At 43.1% G+C, this 12,405-nt stretch overlaps 1 protein-coding gene across 6 annotated transcripts in view; it reads left to right on the top strand.

Annotated features, from left to right (window-relative positions):
- Window positions 1-728: 728 nt before the first annotated feature.
- ZNF76 (zinc finger protein 76) overlaps window positions 729-12,405 on the top strand; it is a 30,416-nt gene continuing 18,739 nt past the window's right edge. For 2 of the 6 annotated variants that reach the window (XM_065595064.1, XM_024112306.3), the window contains exons 1-3: window positions 808-947; window positions 3,632-3,776; window positions 4,273-4,462. In XM_065595064.1, the coding sequence (XP_065451136.1) occupies window positions 4,390-4,462 (73 nt within the window). In that variant the 5' untranslated portion in view covers window positions 808-947; window positions 3,632-3,776; window positions 4,273-4,389. Of the gene's footprint in view, window positions 948-3,631; window positions 3,949-4,272; window positions 4,463-12,405 lie in introns of all 6 variants that reach the window. The other 4 variants (XM_024112307.3, XM_024112308.3, XM_065595063.1 and 1 more) reach the window with 3 other exon arrangements.

Here is a 12,405-nt window from a genome sequence, read left to right as displayed (position 1 = left end):
GGGCACATCTGGTAACAATTGGCACCAACGGCCAAGGGACGGGGTGGATTTTCCATCTCTTGATGTTGTCCAATCAGGCCTGGGTGCCTTCTGGAAGACATGCTTTAGCCAAACACAAGTTATTGGACTCAGTACAAGAGTAACTGCAATTCTCTGGGCAGTGATTCCCAACTAGAGATCTGCAGCCTCCTGGATAGCCGTGAGCAGGTTTCAAGGGGATCTGCCCCAGGCGGCGGGACTCGGGGGAGGGAGCGCTACCTCCGCCCTTTTACTCATCTCAGCGGGCCACCCAGCCTGTGGGTCAGCACCAGCAACGCGTTTCACACCAAGTAAGTAAAACAAAAATAATATTCCGTTTTTTTATTTTTATACCTCTGTGGCACAGGTGGGCTGAGGAGTTTTTATAGCATGTTGTGGGGGCCTCAGAAAGAAAAAAGTTGTGAACTCATGATATAGAGGAGGTCAGACTAGGTCAGGGGTTCTCAAAGTGGGGGTTCTGCAGCATGTCTTCGGCAAGTTTGCCTCCTCCCCTCGGGATCTGAGGGTCATTGGCAGTCCTGGGTCCCCTCCCTGGAATCAGAGGCGTGCAGTCGTCCCCACCCCTGCTTCATACTGAGTGGTCCTGGGCTGCCAGTCTAGGGCACCCTCAAGATACTATTAGTTTCCCTGGCAAAGACTGAGGGCAGAGGCCTCACTGCTGTTAGCGCGCATGCTCCTGATGTTCGTACATGCGCATTGGTGGCACAGTTGAGTGCGTTCCGAAGGCGATCTCGCCGTTCCTGTTCCGGGGGAGGAGTTAGCGGGCCCCGGAACCTGGATGGTCGGCGGCGAGTGGTCGGAGCCCCAGGGCAGAGGCCGCGCCATGCAGGTTGCGGGGCGGGGCTCTAGGAGCTGGGCCCGCTGTATGGCGGTTAGGCGGCGGACTCGGCCCGCTCGGGCATCCTCAGGTGGGTGCCTATAGTGGGGGCGGCCCGAAGGGGGTGGAGGAGCTAGGCCTAGGCGGGCTGCGCCCCCAGCCCGGGCTCGGTCCTGTGGTAGGGAGACCCCATTTCCCGGCACCTTACCCGCCGCCCCCGATACATCCCCGGGCCTTGTCCTCCCAACGGCCCCCTGCTGTCCCCCCCGGGCCCTGTCACCCCCGCAACCTCTCCTCAGGCTCTGCCACCCCCACGGCGCCCCGCCAACCCCTCCCGGGACCTGTCACCCCCCGCAACCCCTCCCCCAGGCCCTGCCACCCCCACGGCGCCCCGCTAGCCCCTCCCAGGCCCCCTACTAACCCACCCCCAGGCCCTACCACCCCATAGCTCCCTGCTAACTCCTCCCCAGGCCCTGCCACCATCATGGCCCCCTGCCAGCCCCCCCGGCCCTGGTCCCCTTTTTTCCCCTAGCCCACCCTGATCCTTTCAGTAACCAGACCCCAACATCTCCTTCTGGAAGTCTCAGCCCCTGTACCCAATTCCTCTGTCATCCCAAATTCCTAGCTCCCTCAACACCCCATCACACCAATTCCCCAACCCATCACTGTCAATTCTTAATGCCCTCTAGTGCCCCAGATTCTGTCATTCCCATTTCTGATCCTCTCTAGTATTCCATTACCTTGCACCCTGATTCTTAATTCCCTAAACCCCAGAATCCTGTTGCCCCATCCTTAATCCCTGCAACACCATCCCTATCTTTAAATAACACCCAAACTCCCTGTCTCACCAGTCCTTCTTTCTAACATTTCCAGACATCCTCAACACTCCCAAACCGTATCCCTGCCATGATCCAATTCCTAGTCCAGTTACACACTGTTTGCCCTTTCTGATCCCCTTCAACATCTTCTAACTCCCTGTAACCTCATTGCTAATCCCCTTAACTCCAACTCCGCCACATAGTAGCCCATTCTGAATCCTCAATTTGAATTCCCCCAACTATTGCATTAAACTTCTTCTTAACTGACTTTAGGCCCCTTAAATGTTGTTTTTGTCCTTGTTCATCAAGGGCTTATTTTTACTAGAACACATGTCAACAAACACATGATCAAACACAATTTGACACAGTGACAAGGACGGTCACATTAACCACAACCAGCTGCTAAAATAGTCAACTATAGGATTACCCATGAACGGTTAGCACAGTGTTAAATGCATCATGTCCTTCCTGTGCTTGAAAGGTGTGTCTAGATGATAAACTAACTCAATTTCAAAGACCATCTTCTTTCAATATAGTTGGAAATCCCCATTAATGGCTCTCTCCCAGTATCCCTTTTCACCCTGTCATGCACACATAGATGGCAGAGAGAGAGGACATGAAGTGCTGGGGTAGTTGGGGAGTTGGATGAGACATAAAACTGAGATCCTGACTGCTTTTGATCATTAAAAGTCTAATTGCACTTGACTCAGTTCGGGGATGTTAATATTCCCATTCAAGCAATTACATTCTGCCTTCTGAGATTTCCTCATATCAACTGTGTGTCGTATTCTTCACTGTCTTTCTGAACAGTCATGTAGTGTTCTGCACTATCAAACAGCTGCTCTGCTCCAGCACAGAGGTTGTTGCACTTTGGGGGTGGATGAAATAATGCTTGGGGTGTCTGTACATTATTAATGTGCTGTATAGTGGTAAGAAGGATTATTTAATTTGATAGCACCCACGGGTTCCAATCCTGTTCAGGGGTCCACTGCAGTTAGTGCTGTACAAGCATAAAAAGAGACAATCCCTGCCCCAAAAAGCTTACAGGAGTCTTGGAAAAGATGATGTATAAATATAAGATTCTATTATTAGAGAGAGACTGTGGCCTAGTGGGTATAGCACTGAACTGTGAATCAGGACACCTGGGTTCTATTCCCAGCCTCACTACTGACCTGCTGGGAAACTGGGGGCAAATCATTTTCAGTTTCCCTTGGGGATAATGATATTGACCTCATCTGTAAACCTTTGAGATCTATGTATTATAAAAGCTACAGATAAGAGGAAAGTGGTGGTATTATTGTGGTATCGCTTCTCGGCTCTCCAAGCTCTGGTCAAGTGTAGGTAGTCTCTTGGTCTATCCAAGGCTGTGATCAAGTGTCTTGATGTTTTTGGTCTTTTGGTCTCGAGATGAAAACCTTGTCTTTGTTTCTGGGACCTTGAAGTGAAAAAATGTATTATTATTATTGTATTATTCTTTCAATAAAAGTTACATTCTCAAGTACAGTTAGTGTTTTGCCCCCAGAGATCTAATAATTCACAGGTAAAATGCCAAAGTTTTAAACCTATGTGCTAAATTTTAAGTCATTTCTAATTGCACTTCCCACAAGTTTCCTCTGCCGCCCATCATCACAGCTGCTATCTTGGCTAATGCCACATTGGAACTCTTGGCTTTTGGAAATTGCAACACAGTGATGCACGGTGGCAGTACGGCGCATGCTGCCCCTCCCATTGCTGCTGATCTAGGCATCAAGGTTTGATTTACGTAGGACATACTTAGATATTACAGTGAGATGCCATAGAAAATCCTAAGACATATGATCAGTCCCTCTCATGGTAATAAAGAGCATAAACTGCCAGGCTGCCCCAGAAATAACTTTTTTTTTAAAATCCCATAAATCTAGGATTTAAAATAATTTATTGATGGAATGTAGAATGTCTCATAAAAATGTCATTGCAGGGGACTGGACAGCTTAGGGAACTGATCCTGGGATACGGAAGATTTTCTTCTCTAGGTCGCTGGTTCATATCCAGTCCAAGTTGTTAGTGACCCAACATTGTTAGCATTTGAACGCTATTTGATGGCCTTCGTATGGGATGATTAGGTGGGTTTCAGACCATTTCCTAGTTGGTATTTTGCCCATATCGCAAAAACTACCACATCGCTTGATGTTATTTGTCCCTTTTGGAGATGATCTCAGAAGATAAGTCAGCAACTGCACAGACCTTTCGCTTCTATAAGGGCTTGTCTTTGCAGGAAAGTTCTTCTGGAATAAGGTAGGGTGTGAATTGAAAGCACATTTCTGCAGTAGTTCCTTCTTCATGTGGGCATTCTAGTTCTAGATTTTAAAATGAACTGTTTACAATGTACCTGTAGAGAGAAAAAAATCTGCCAACTCACTTGACAGCTGAGCTTTGTTCTCCCCATTTTTGTCCACAGAACTGGGCTTTGAAATTCACATGACAGACACTGGAAGGATTATGCATGTTATCCGATAATAACTTTTCCCCAAACTGTAGTTTGACATCCACCCATTTTTATGTGCAAGTACGAGTGTGTTTTGGGGGAAAATATAGTTTGAAATGTTCTTTTTATCTAAGATTTGTAACAAAGAAGAAAACTCCTTGCCTATTCCAAAAAGCTCCTGCTTCCAACACTCTCCAAGTGTGTGCTGATTAAAGTGAAATTCATGTCTGAGGAGCAGTCATCAGGACACTATGGAGAGTTTGGGCCTGCAGGCAGTGACCCTTACTGATGGGACAACAGCCTACATTCAGCAGGCCATCAAAGGTAAGAGACCCTTTGGACTACTGAGCCTGACCTCTCTGATATGTTGAGTGATAGTGCAAAAATCACCCCTGTTGGCATCATACACATAATACTTGCTGTTTCCCTTGTTGACTTGGGCAAGGAGCTTGTGGTTGTCTGTTAGGTTTCACTGACTCGTATCGAAGAGGAAACATACCGCTGATCTGGAAAATAACACACAGGAGCTAAGAGAGCTACTGAAACATAAACAGAGGATAGGTTCAGAATACAGTGATTGGCTTTCTCTCTGCACGTTAGTTATAGGCTGCAACTTCTGACTCCTGTTGGAGCCAAGCTAGGTGTTTTGTATGACTAAGGAGCATAGAATTTGGTTTACCCTAACACCTTTCTCACTGAAATGAGTAATGCGTTAAGTGTTGGTTAGTGAAGTAAAGCTGACACGAAATGCAACGTCTATTATTTTACTTTGGGAGTTATAAAATGCTGCCCTCATGCAGTCTCTAGGAACTTACACAAAATACACACTCCATGCAGTATTGGATGTCAAATTCATAGTCAAACCCATCCATTAGAAAGATGCTTTGTGTGTCCCACAATCTCTCCATCTTGGGCAAAAACCTGAGGGAATAGATAGGCCTTGTGCTGTACCCTGAACGTCAGCAGGTGTGAACTGTATCCGACCAAGGGACAGGTAGTGAGAACCAGAGCACAGAGTTCTCCACCTGGGACACCCAGCCCCAGGCATTCATTGCTAGACTGTTAGCAGGAGCACCCAGGCTCCGCTCAACTATAGCAAGAGAGTGCAGGGAGGTAAGTGGGGCGTTCATTCAGTTTGATTTGCAGCATTAGAACCTATTTTATTAATGTACCTTGTTGGCCAGGACATTAGGATTATCCATGCTTTTTTCAGAAATAGCTGCAGGATATTTGTCTTCTCCCAAAGAGCCACAAAGGATGGGTACAAGAGCCCTCCGCTTAATTCTCTGATGAAACATGGCATCTCTTTATAATATACATCATATCTGCTACTCTGCAATGTCAGCATTGGGTTTGAATCAGACCTTTGGCCCAGAGATAAAGGTGCTGCCCCAGATGTACGCCCAGGCACCTCAATGATTATTGCAGAAAATCTTCTCTTCTCTAAAGCTATGAATAACTGTGTTTTTTAGTTAGAGCAGGCACTCCTGGATTCTCTTCCACTGATCTGCTGTGTGACCCCAAGCAAGTTTCCTATCTTTCTGTCGCTCAGTTCTCCCATCTGTAAAATGGGGATGATAATACCTCGCCCACTGGTATGTTCTGAAGCTTAACTAATTGAAATCCTCACATGAGAAGAGCTGAATGAATCCAAAGTACGATTATTTTCATTATTGCTCACGTCCTCTGACAGGCTTCCAAGGGAGGTAGTGGAATCCCCATCACTAGGTTTTAAAGAACAGATTGGACAAAGTCTGTCAGGGGTGGTTTAGGTTTACTTGGTCCTGCCTCAGCGCAGGGGGCTGGACTAAATGTCTTCTCGGGGTCACTTCCAACCCTACATTTCTATGATTGCATAATTTCCCTACTTATTTGAATGAGAACAGTTTATTTGAAAGAATTAATATACCACCCAGCATTTCTACATTCCTGGGGAATGACTTCTGGCAGAACATAACATTTCCTTATAGAGAAAAATTTCCTTAGTGATCCTTTGATCAGTAGGAGAAGGCAGCCCCAGTTCACATAGTCCTCCATTTCTGATTTTTCCTTCATTATTTCCAGTTTTAATATGCTGCCTGGAGAACCTCATTCTGTATTTTAACTGGTCAACAAGTGTGTAGGTAGAACACAATTGATTTCTGCTTTTGATCAAATCTATAACCTAAAAACCTTATTATAAAGAAGTAAACAAATAAGTATTATGTAACAGCAGGCATACATTTCTTGGTCTGAATATATAATGGACTCCTACTGGGTATGTCATTTCCACATACTTTTATAGTTCTGTTGACAATGAACCTTCTTAAATGCAGATAGGCTTAGTTCTTGTGGCAGTTTCTCTCCCTGGTCATATACTGGTGCCTGGCAATAGTCAGAAATTATTGATTGATTTAAGGTGGTTTGAGGTTCGAACCAGATACAACCCCCACCTCTCTGTTTTTTTTTTAAATGCTAGAGTAATCGCTCCAAACTCTATCTCTTACTGTTGTGGTACTGCAGTGTTCTGAGTGATTTTCATAGGGACTGTGTCTACATCTGTGTTTGGAGTGCTCATGTGCTAGGAGCTGTACGATCCTGACTGGGCCCTGCTTCTGGGCCCTACCTACTTTCGCCTACTAATACCAACTAATACTAATAGCAACTTTCTAAGGAGTTGCCCCAGTTCTGGTGGAAGATTAAGAACATTTAGTAGCTCCATGTCATCTGTATAAATATCCCAGGCATCCAGGTGTACATCTGGAGGCCCTGAGGTACATTTTAGAAAGTCAAGGGGGCCCTGACCTTTCTGCTGTCTGGTAACTATGCACTGAGTCAAGGTCATTGATGTAGTTTCATTTCTCCTATCTGAAAACATAAAAATGAGTTGTAGGAGTATTGAAGCAGGGATTGAAAATTACACTGATCAGAGATCTGGCATTTGCTCTTTAGACCTGCTATACAGAGGGAGTAAGGAAAGCTTTAAGGTCAGAAATCTCACAATTCACAAACCAAAATTGTGAGAAAGGAATGTTCCATCGCATGGATGTGTGTCATCCTATGCATACAATACATGCTTATAGCTCTTGTAAATCTGGCAAGTCATGTTCTTCTGATTACCATCTTGCTTTCTTTTCCACTTGGATTCACCAAGTTTCTTTATTAGATTTATATAAATCCTAAAAAGGGGGTGCTTATCCATATACTCCAGACACCTTTGACATAACTTAAAAATACACAGGTTAGCAGTCCCTAGCTTGAGATCCCCTGGGGCTCTAGACCCAAATGCTTTGCACCCTCTGAAAGTAGCATGGGCTTCCATAGGTTACTAAAATGTCACAACTGGAAATGTATTTCAGAAGCAAGATGGTAATCCTAATTATACGATTGTAAGGTTCATTTCTCACAACCTGCCAAGGGTAGAGGCTGTCAAAGTTAGACTCAGGACTCATAGTTTGTCAGACCACTCTGTTTTATTAGCACAGCGCTCTGCTAATACATTCAGATAATGTGAGCCTCCATGCAAGATTCAAACAGTCTTATTTATACAGATAAAAGGGTGCGAACTAAACAAAGGGACAGAGAGAGCAAAATTGTAAAATATGCATGGAGCATAATATGCATATCCTGCTTCCTTGTTAACTCTTATCGATCTAAGACTAATGCTTCACCAATTGCCCTTAAGTGGCAAGTTAAGCAGTTAATGTCTGCTTTCCTGCCCCCCTGGCTTGCAGCATTTCTCATTTCTACTAAAAGGTACATACAGCATTCTTTAATTCATTCTATTTCTTTAATATAATTCATTTCACTTTCACAATCCCTCCTTTTGGTCAAGCTTACGCAAAGACCAACAATTACTGGGTTCCACATATTAATAGTTCTTTATCTCTTCATTCATCAGTGATATTTAACATCATCATATTAGCACTCTGTTTTGGGGCAGTCACCTGGGTGGCATACCTTACACAATTCTGGATACAACAGGAGATTAACTGAAAACATACAAAAATCATTGGGATTCCACACAGGATAGTCAGGGCTCCCTGAAACAACCAGTTTCCTGTGCCAGAGAAATTGAATAGGTTACTTAGCCACTTCCATAAAGAACTTGGCTCTTCATGGGGAAGATATGCAATTTGTTCTAAGTGACTAGCACGATCTATTACCTCATTGGTGTCGTCAGGTATAAACACACAACATTCTTTCCAATGAGAGCACAGGTCCCTCCTTTGGCCGCCAGCACTATGTCCAATGCCTGACGGTTTTGGAGAGCCATCTGTCGGAGCACCCCTGTTTCTTTGGCCAGGGTCTTTAAACTCTCTCCGGTTTCTTTTGCCATTATTTCAACTACTGTTTGTAACCTTAGGAGCCTTTTTGCATGGTGTATTACTCCCCCAAGTGGGATAAGGGAACCGCCAATGGCCTCTTCCCAGGTCAAGGGGCTTATGTTATTTACATACCATTGGGCATCTGATAAGTCCCTTCTTCTTCGCCTGAAATTACGAAGGCATTCTCGTGGGAAGGACCCAAGCACTCGGAATTGTGGGAAGAGTCGGGCGGGATAACAGATACCTGACCAGTTAACTGGTAACACAGTATAAGCTTTGGTTCCACAAACCCAATGATGGCCTATTAAGGCTGGGAAGGGTCGGTTGCACCCATTTGTCACATAGGTGCCTACAAAGGAGGAGTAATATCCTCCGAAGGGCACAGGGTAATTCTCCTTACGAGGAGTGGTGTTATTTGCATGGCATTGAAAGATTGTATTGTTTTCACTAAGGTTACTGTAGGGGGAACATGAGCTTGATTTTTCTGTTTGATCCCAGGTTGAGAAAAAAATTCATATCCCCATACCCGGCCCACCACTCTTTAGTTTTGTTTGAATAATCCCATACACCATTGACCACAATATGCTGAAGGCAATGACTTTTTCCCAGATCCAGCCCTGTCCCATTACACACCCAACACCAATGACCTTTTCCCTCCACCACTCTTATCCATTTAGAGACATTTATTCCCACTGCTTCCCAAGTGTCATTATTGTTCCATGTTCTGTTAAACGGACGAGGTCCTCCAGTGAGGTCTGGGGAATTGAGTGGGATTGCCAGGACAGGAACACCAGCTTGAGAGTGGGCTGGGATGTGGCTGCAGACCCAGCAATTAGAAATATTAAGAGTCTGAGCTATCCACACTTGCTGCTGGATAAAAGAATTGTCATTGTGGACTCCCCAGACCTTAAGACACCAGCAGCTGAGGAACAGGCGCCACCAGAGGCACATGTTGCAGGCAAGGCCCTTCCGGTTCTGACAACCTCAACTGAGGGAACCGCAGTCACGGTTTTACATCCACCAGGCAGCAGGCGCTAGGCTCACTACTGCTTCTTTTTGGGCCTTGCTTTAGGTCCTCGTCTGCTTCTGGCAACCCTTACGAGAGCGTAGATGGTAAGGTATTGCAGGCTGTTCCTCTACGTCTTTTTCTGGAGTCAAAATTGACTCTGCGTGGTCCTGAGGTGATTGGTTTGCTGGGGGGTGCCTTCTTACACTGCGAAGCATGTATGCACGCTGTGATGCCAGACAGTTTAACAGCCATCTGGGTAGTAAGCAGTACCTGATGATTTTTTTGATGTCCTTTAAGTCTCTTTACTTCTTCTTCCTTGACTCTGGCTATAACAATGGCCTTCACACCTTATCTTTTCCTGATGCATACATTCCTTATTCACACAGATTGAGAATACAAACAGTAGTATTTTATATGGAGCAAAAAAGGCATTGCAAATTAAACCTTGCTAAGTTTTGCAATCAATAACCAAGACAATTTACATTGAGACCCAGGCCTTCAATGTTCCTCTAATCTACTTAACATAGACACAATATGTATATTTAACTAGAGGCCTACTTTGTAATACATATAGGAAACCATAGTAGACATTATAACTTATTCTAAAACAAAAGGGTGACCATAATCAGTCATAAGGATTGTTCTGGTCTGTCATTCCTTTCTGCTATTCAAAAAGGGTGGCTGACAGGGATGAAATCAAATCATACATTAATTCCTATGGGACATTATAAGATCCTGCTCCTACATATCCCCCTTTTGACACCAAGATTATTAATCGCCAGTGTCACTTCTTATTTAGTCCATGTAATAGAAAATACTGGGAGGTGATTTGGGCCTGTGGCTCTAGCTTTGCATACATTTGTTTTATCCAACAGCACATTTTAAACGTTACAATTAAACACATACAATTTAAAATCAAAACCAATTAGGGTTAGTAACATTAGTACGCCAGTAGTTGTGGGAGACCATTCAGAAAATACATTATACCAATGGTAAGCTGTTATGTCTTTCTGCAGTGGCAATTCTTAACATGCTGCCATTTGCATGTATAATATGAATGGTTTGGTTTCCCACATTGCCCTTTTGTTTGTTTTAGGAACTATATTACCTTAACTTTTGTAAACACAGTACTTACATTACATTTACATTTGTCTATTGGAAGGTTGCTAACACTTCCATTCTTTTAAAACACTTTTCCCCCCAAGAATTAACACATACACATAGCCCATTATACAGTACTTTGGTCTCATTATTCATTTTATCCCACATACAGGATCCTAGTGAGATGTCTTTACTACAGGGCTTTGGAGCAACAGGCATGGATAAGCATACCCACTTTTATTTGTTTCTTATTAGGTTGTCCTGTAGCTGATATTAGCTTTTCCTGAAAGACAAAAATAATATTTTTTCTACCCTTTTTGGGGTGGCATTCATTATTGCTTAAAATATTCCTTTCTTTTACAAATACCCTTGCTGATTGCAGGCAAAACAAGAGGAATTACCTCCATATTTTCCTGTGTTTTTGTTCTATAGGCAGGCCAGGTTTTAATGGCTTCTATCTTTTAAGAGTTATGGGGAAATTATCCCACTGTTCAGTCATTAAATCCATGAGGTGGTGTACCTCAGTTTTCCCTTTACAGCAGACCAAGGGAACAATATCTTTCCTGCTGTGTTAAGCTTTAAGTTTGTTCACAGGTAACAGCTGAAAAGCATCATTACCATAAAGGATTTTTTTTCTTCAAAAATCATACACACTATACATTGTTACAGGGGTATGTAGTAACATTAAATTTATTTTAATTAAAGGTATCTTGTTATACCTTTAGTGCCTTTTATTTAGACAATTTGTTTGCTGACCAGGTATGTTCTTTATCTGCAACTTCTTTGTGCTGGCAGTTCTCTCACTTCCTTTATCAGTTAGATAATTTGCATCCACACAGGCTTGGCTTTTGGATTCAAAACCATTAGCAGAGCTCAGAGACTCTGTCTTAAAAGGAACACAATTAACTTTTACCAGAGTTTTGATTACTTTTAACTCTTGCTTCCAAAACACACATAGATCTGAAAAAGAACAGTCTATTGTGGCTCCTTTGGAGCCCGAATAGGATTTTAATTAAGTAGCATGTTTCGTTTGCATTTCTTCTTTTTGTTTGTGCACCTCACCCCTGCTGTTGCTTCAGAGGGCCACTGATTTTATTCTTTTCCTACAGCTTTCATTTGCTATTTTGTTACAAAAACAGAATCCAGAATCTCTCCCTATTTTTCTGATTTTGACTGTCCTGCTGCAGTCATGACTTGGTCTTTATTTGAGAACATTTAAATTTTGTAAAGAATCAAGTTACCCCTTAAGGGTTAAATACCAAATCTCAAAGTCAACCAACACTGATTTCCTGTGTCTGGCAAAAAGGTCTGTCAGTTTTGCAGCTTTGAATTAAAGAGTCAAATGGATTTTTAGTGGCATTATAAACAAAACAAAACCAATTTATCTTAAACTTACAACACAGGAGTTTTACAAACCTCACATATTCCCACAGACAGACAGATACATACACATTTTCTCTCCCTTAACATCCCTCTTACACTGCTTTGTTTTTACATAGCTGTACATAGATTACATTACCTTTATACATTTGGGGCAGTTAAGTTCCAATAGAACCCCCCCTATGTTCTTTTAGCAAATTTGACTCAATTGTCCAGAGTCAAATGATTTTAATTAGATAGTCTCTTTACCTGGATTATTTACAGACATTCCTCTGGAAAAGGGCCCATTTTTCCTTTAGAATGGCTGCAAAGAAACCAAGAATTCTTTTAACAAGATCCTTTTTAACATTTTCACAAAGTTTAACTGTTTAATTCTCTCCAGTCTCTGTAGAGTTAACTTTTCACTCTCTTTCCTTAAATCACTTGTTTATTTCCCAAAATGACACCTTTATCAACTCAGATTTCACCAT

Source organism: Chrysemys picta, chromosome 4 (genome assembly GCF_011386835.1).
Source record: "Chrysemys picta bellii isolate R12L10 chromosome 4, ASM1138683v2, whole genome shotgun sequence".
Taxonomy (NCBI): domain Eukaryota; kingdom Metazoa; phylum Chordata; order Testudines; family Emydidae; genus Chrysemys; species Chrysemys picta.
The sequence above is the reverse complement of the archived record's forward strand: the minus strand, read 5'-3'. Positions and strand labels throughout refer to the sequence as shown.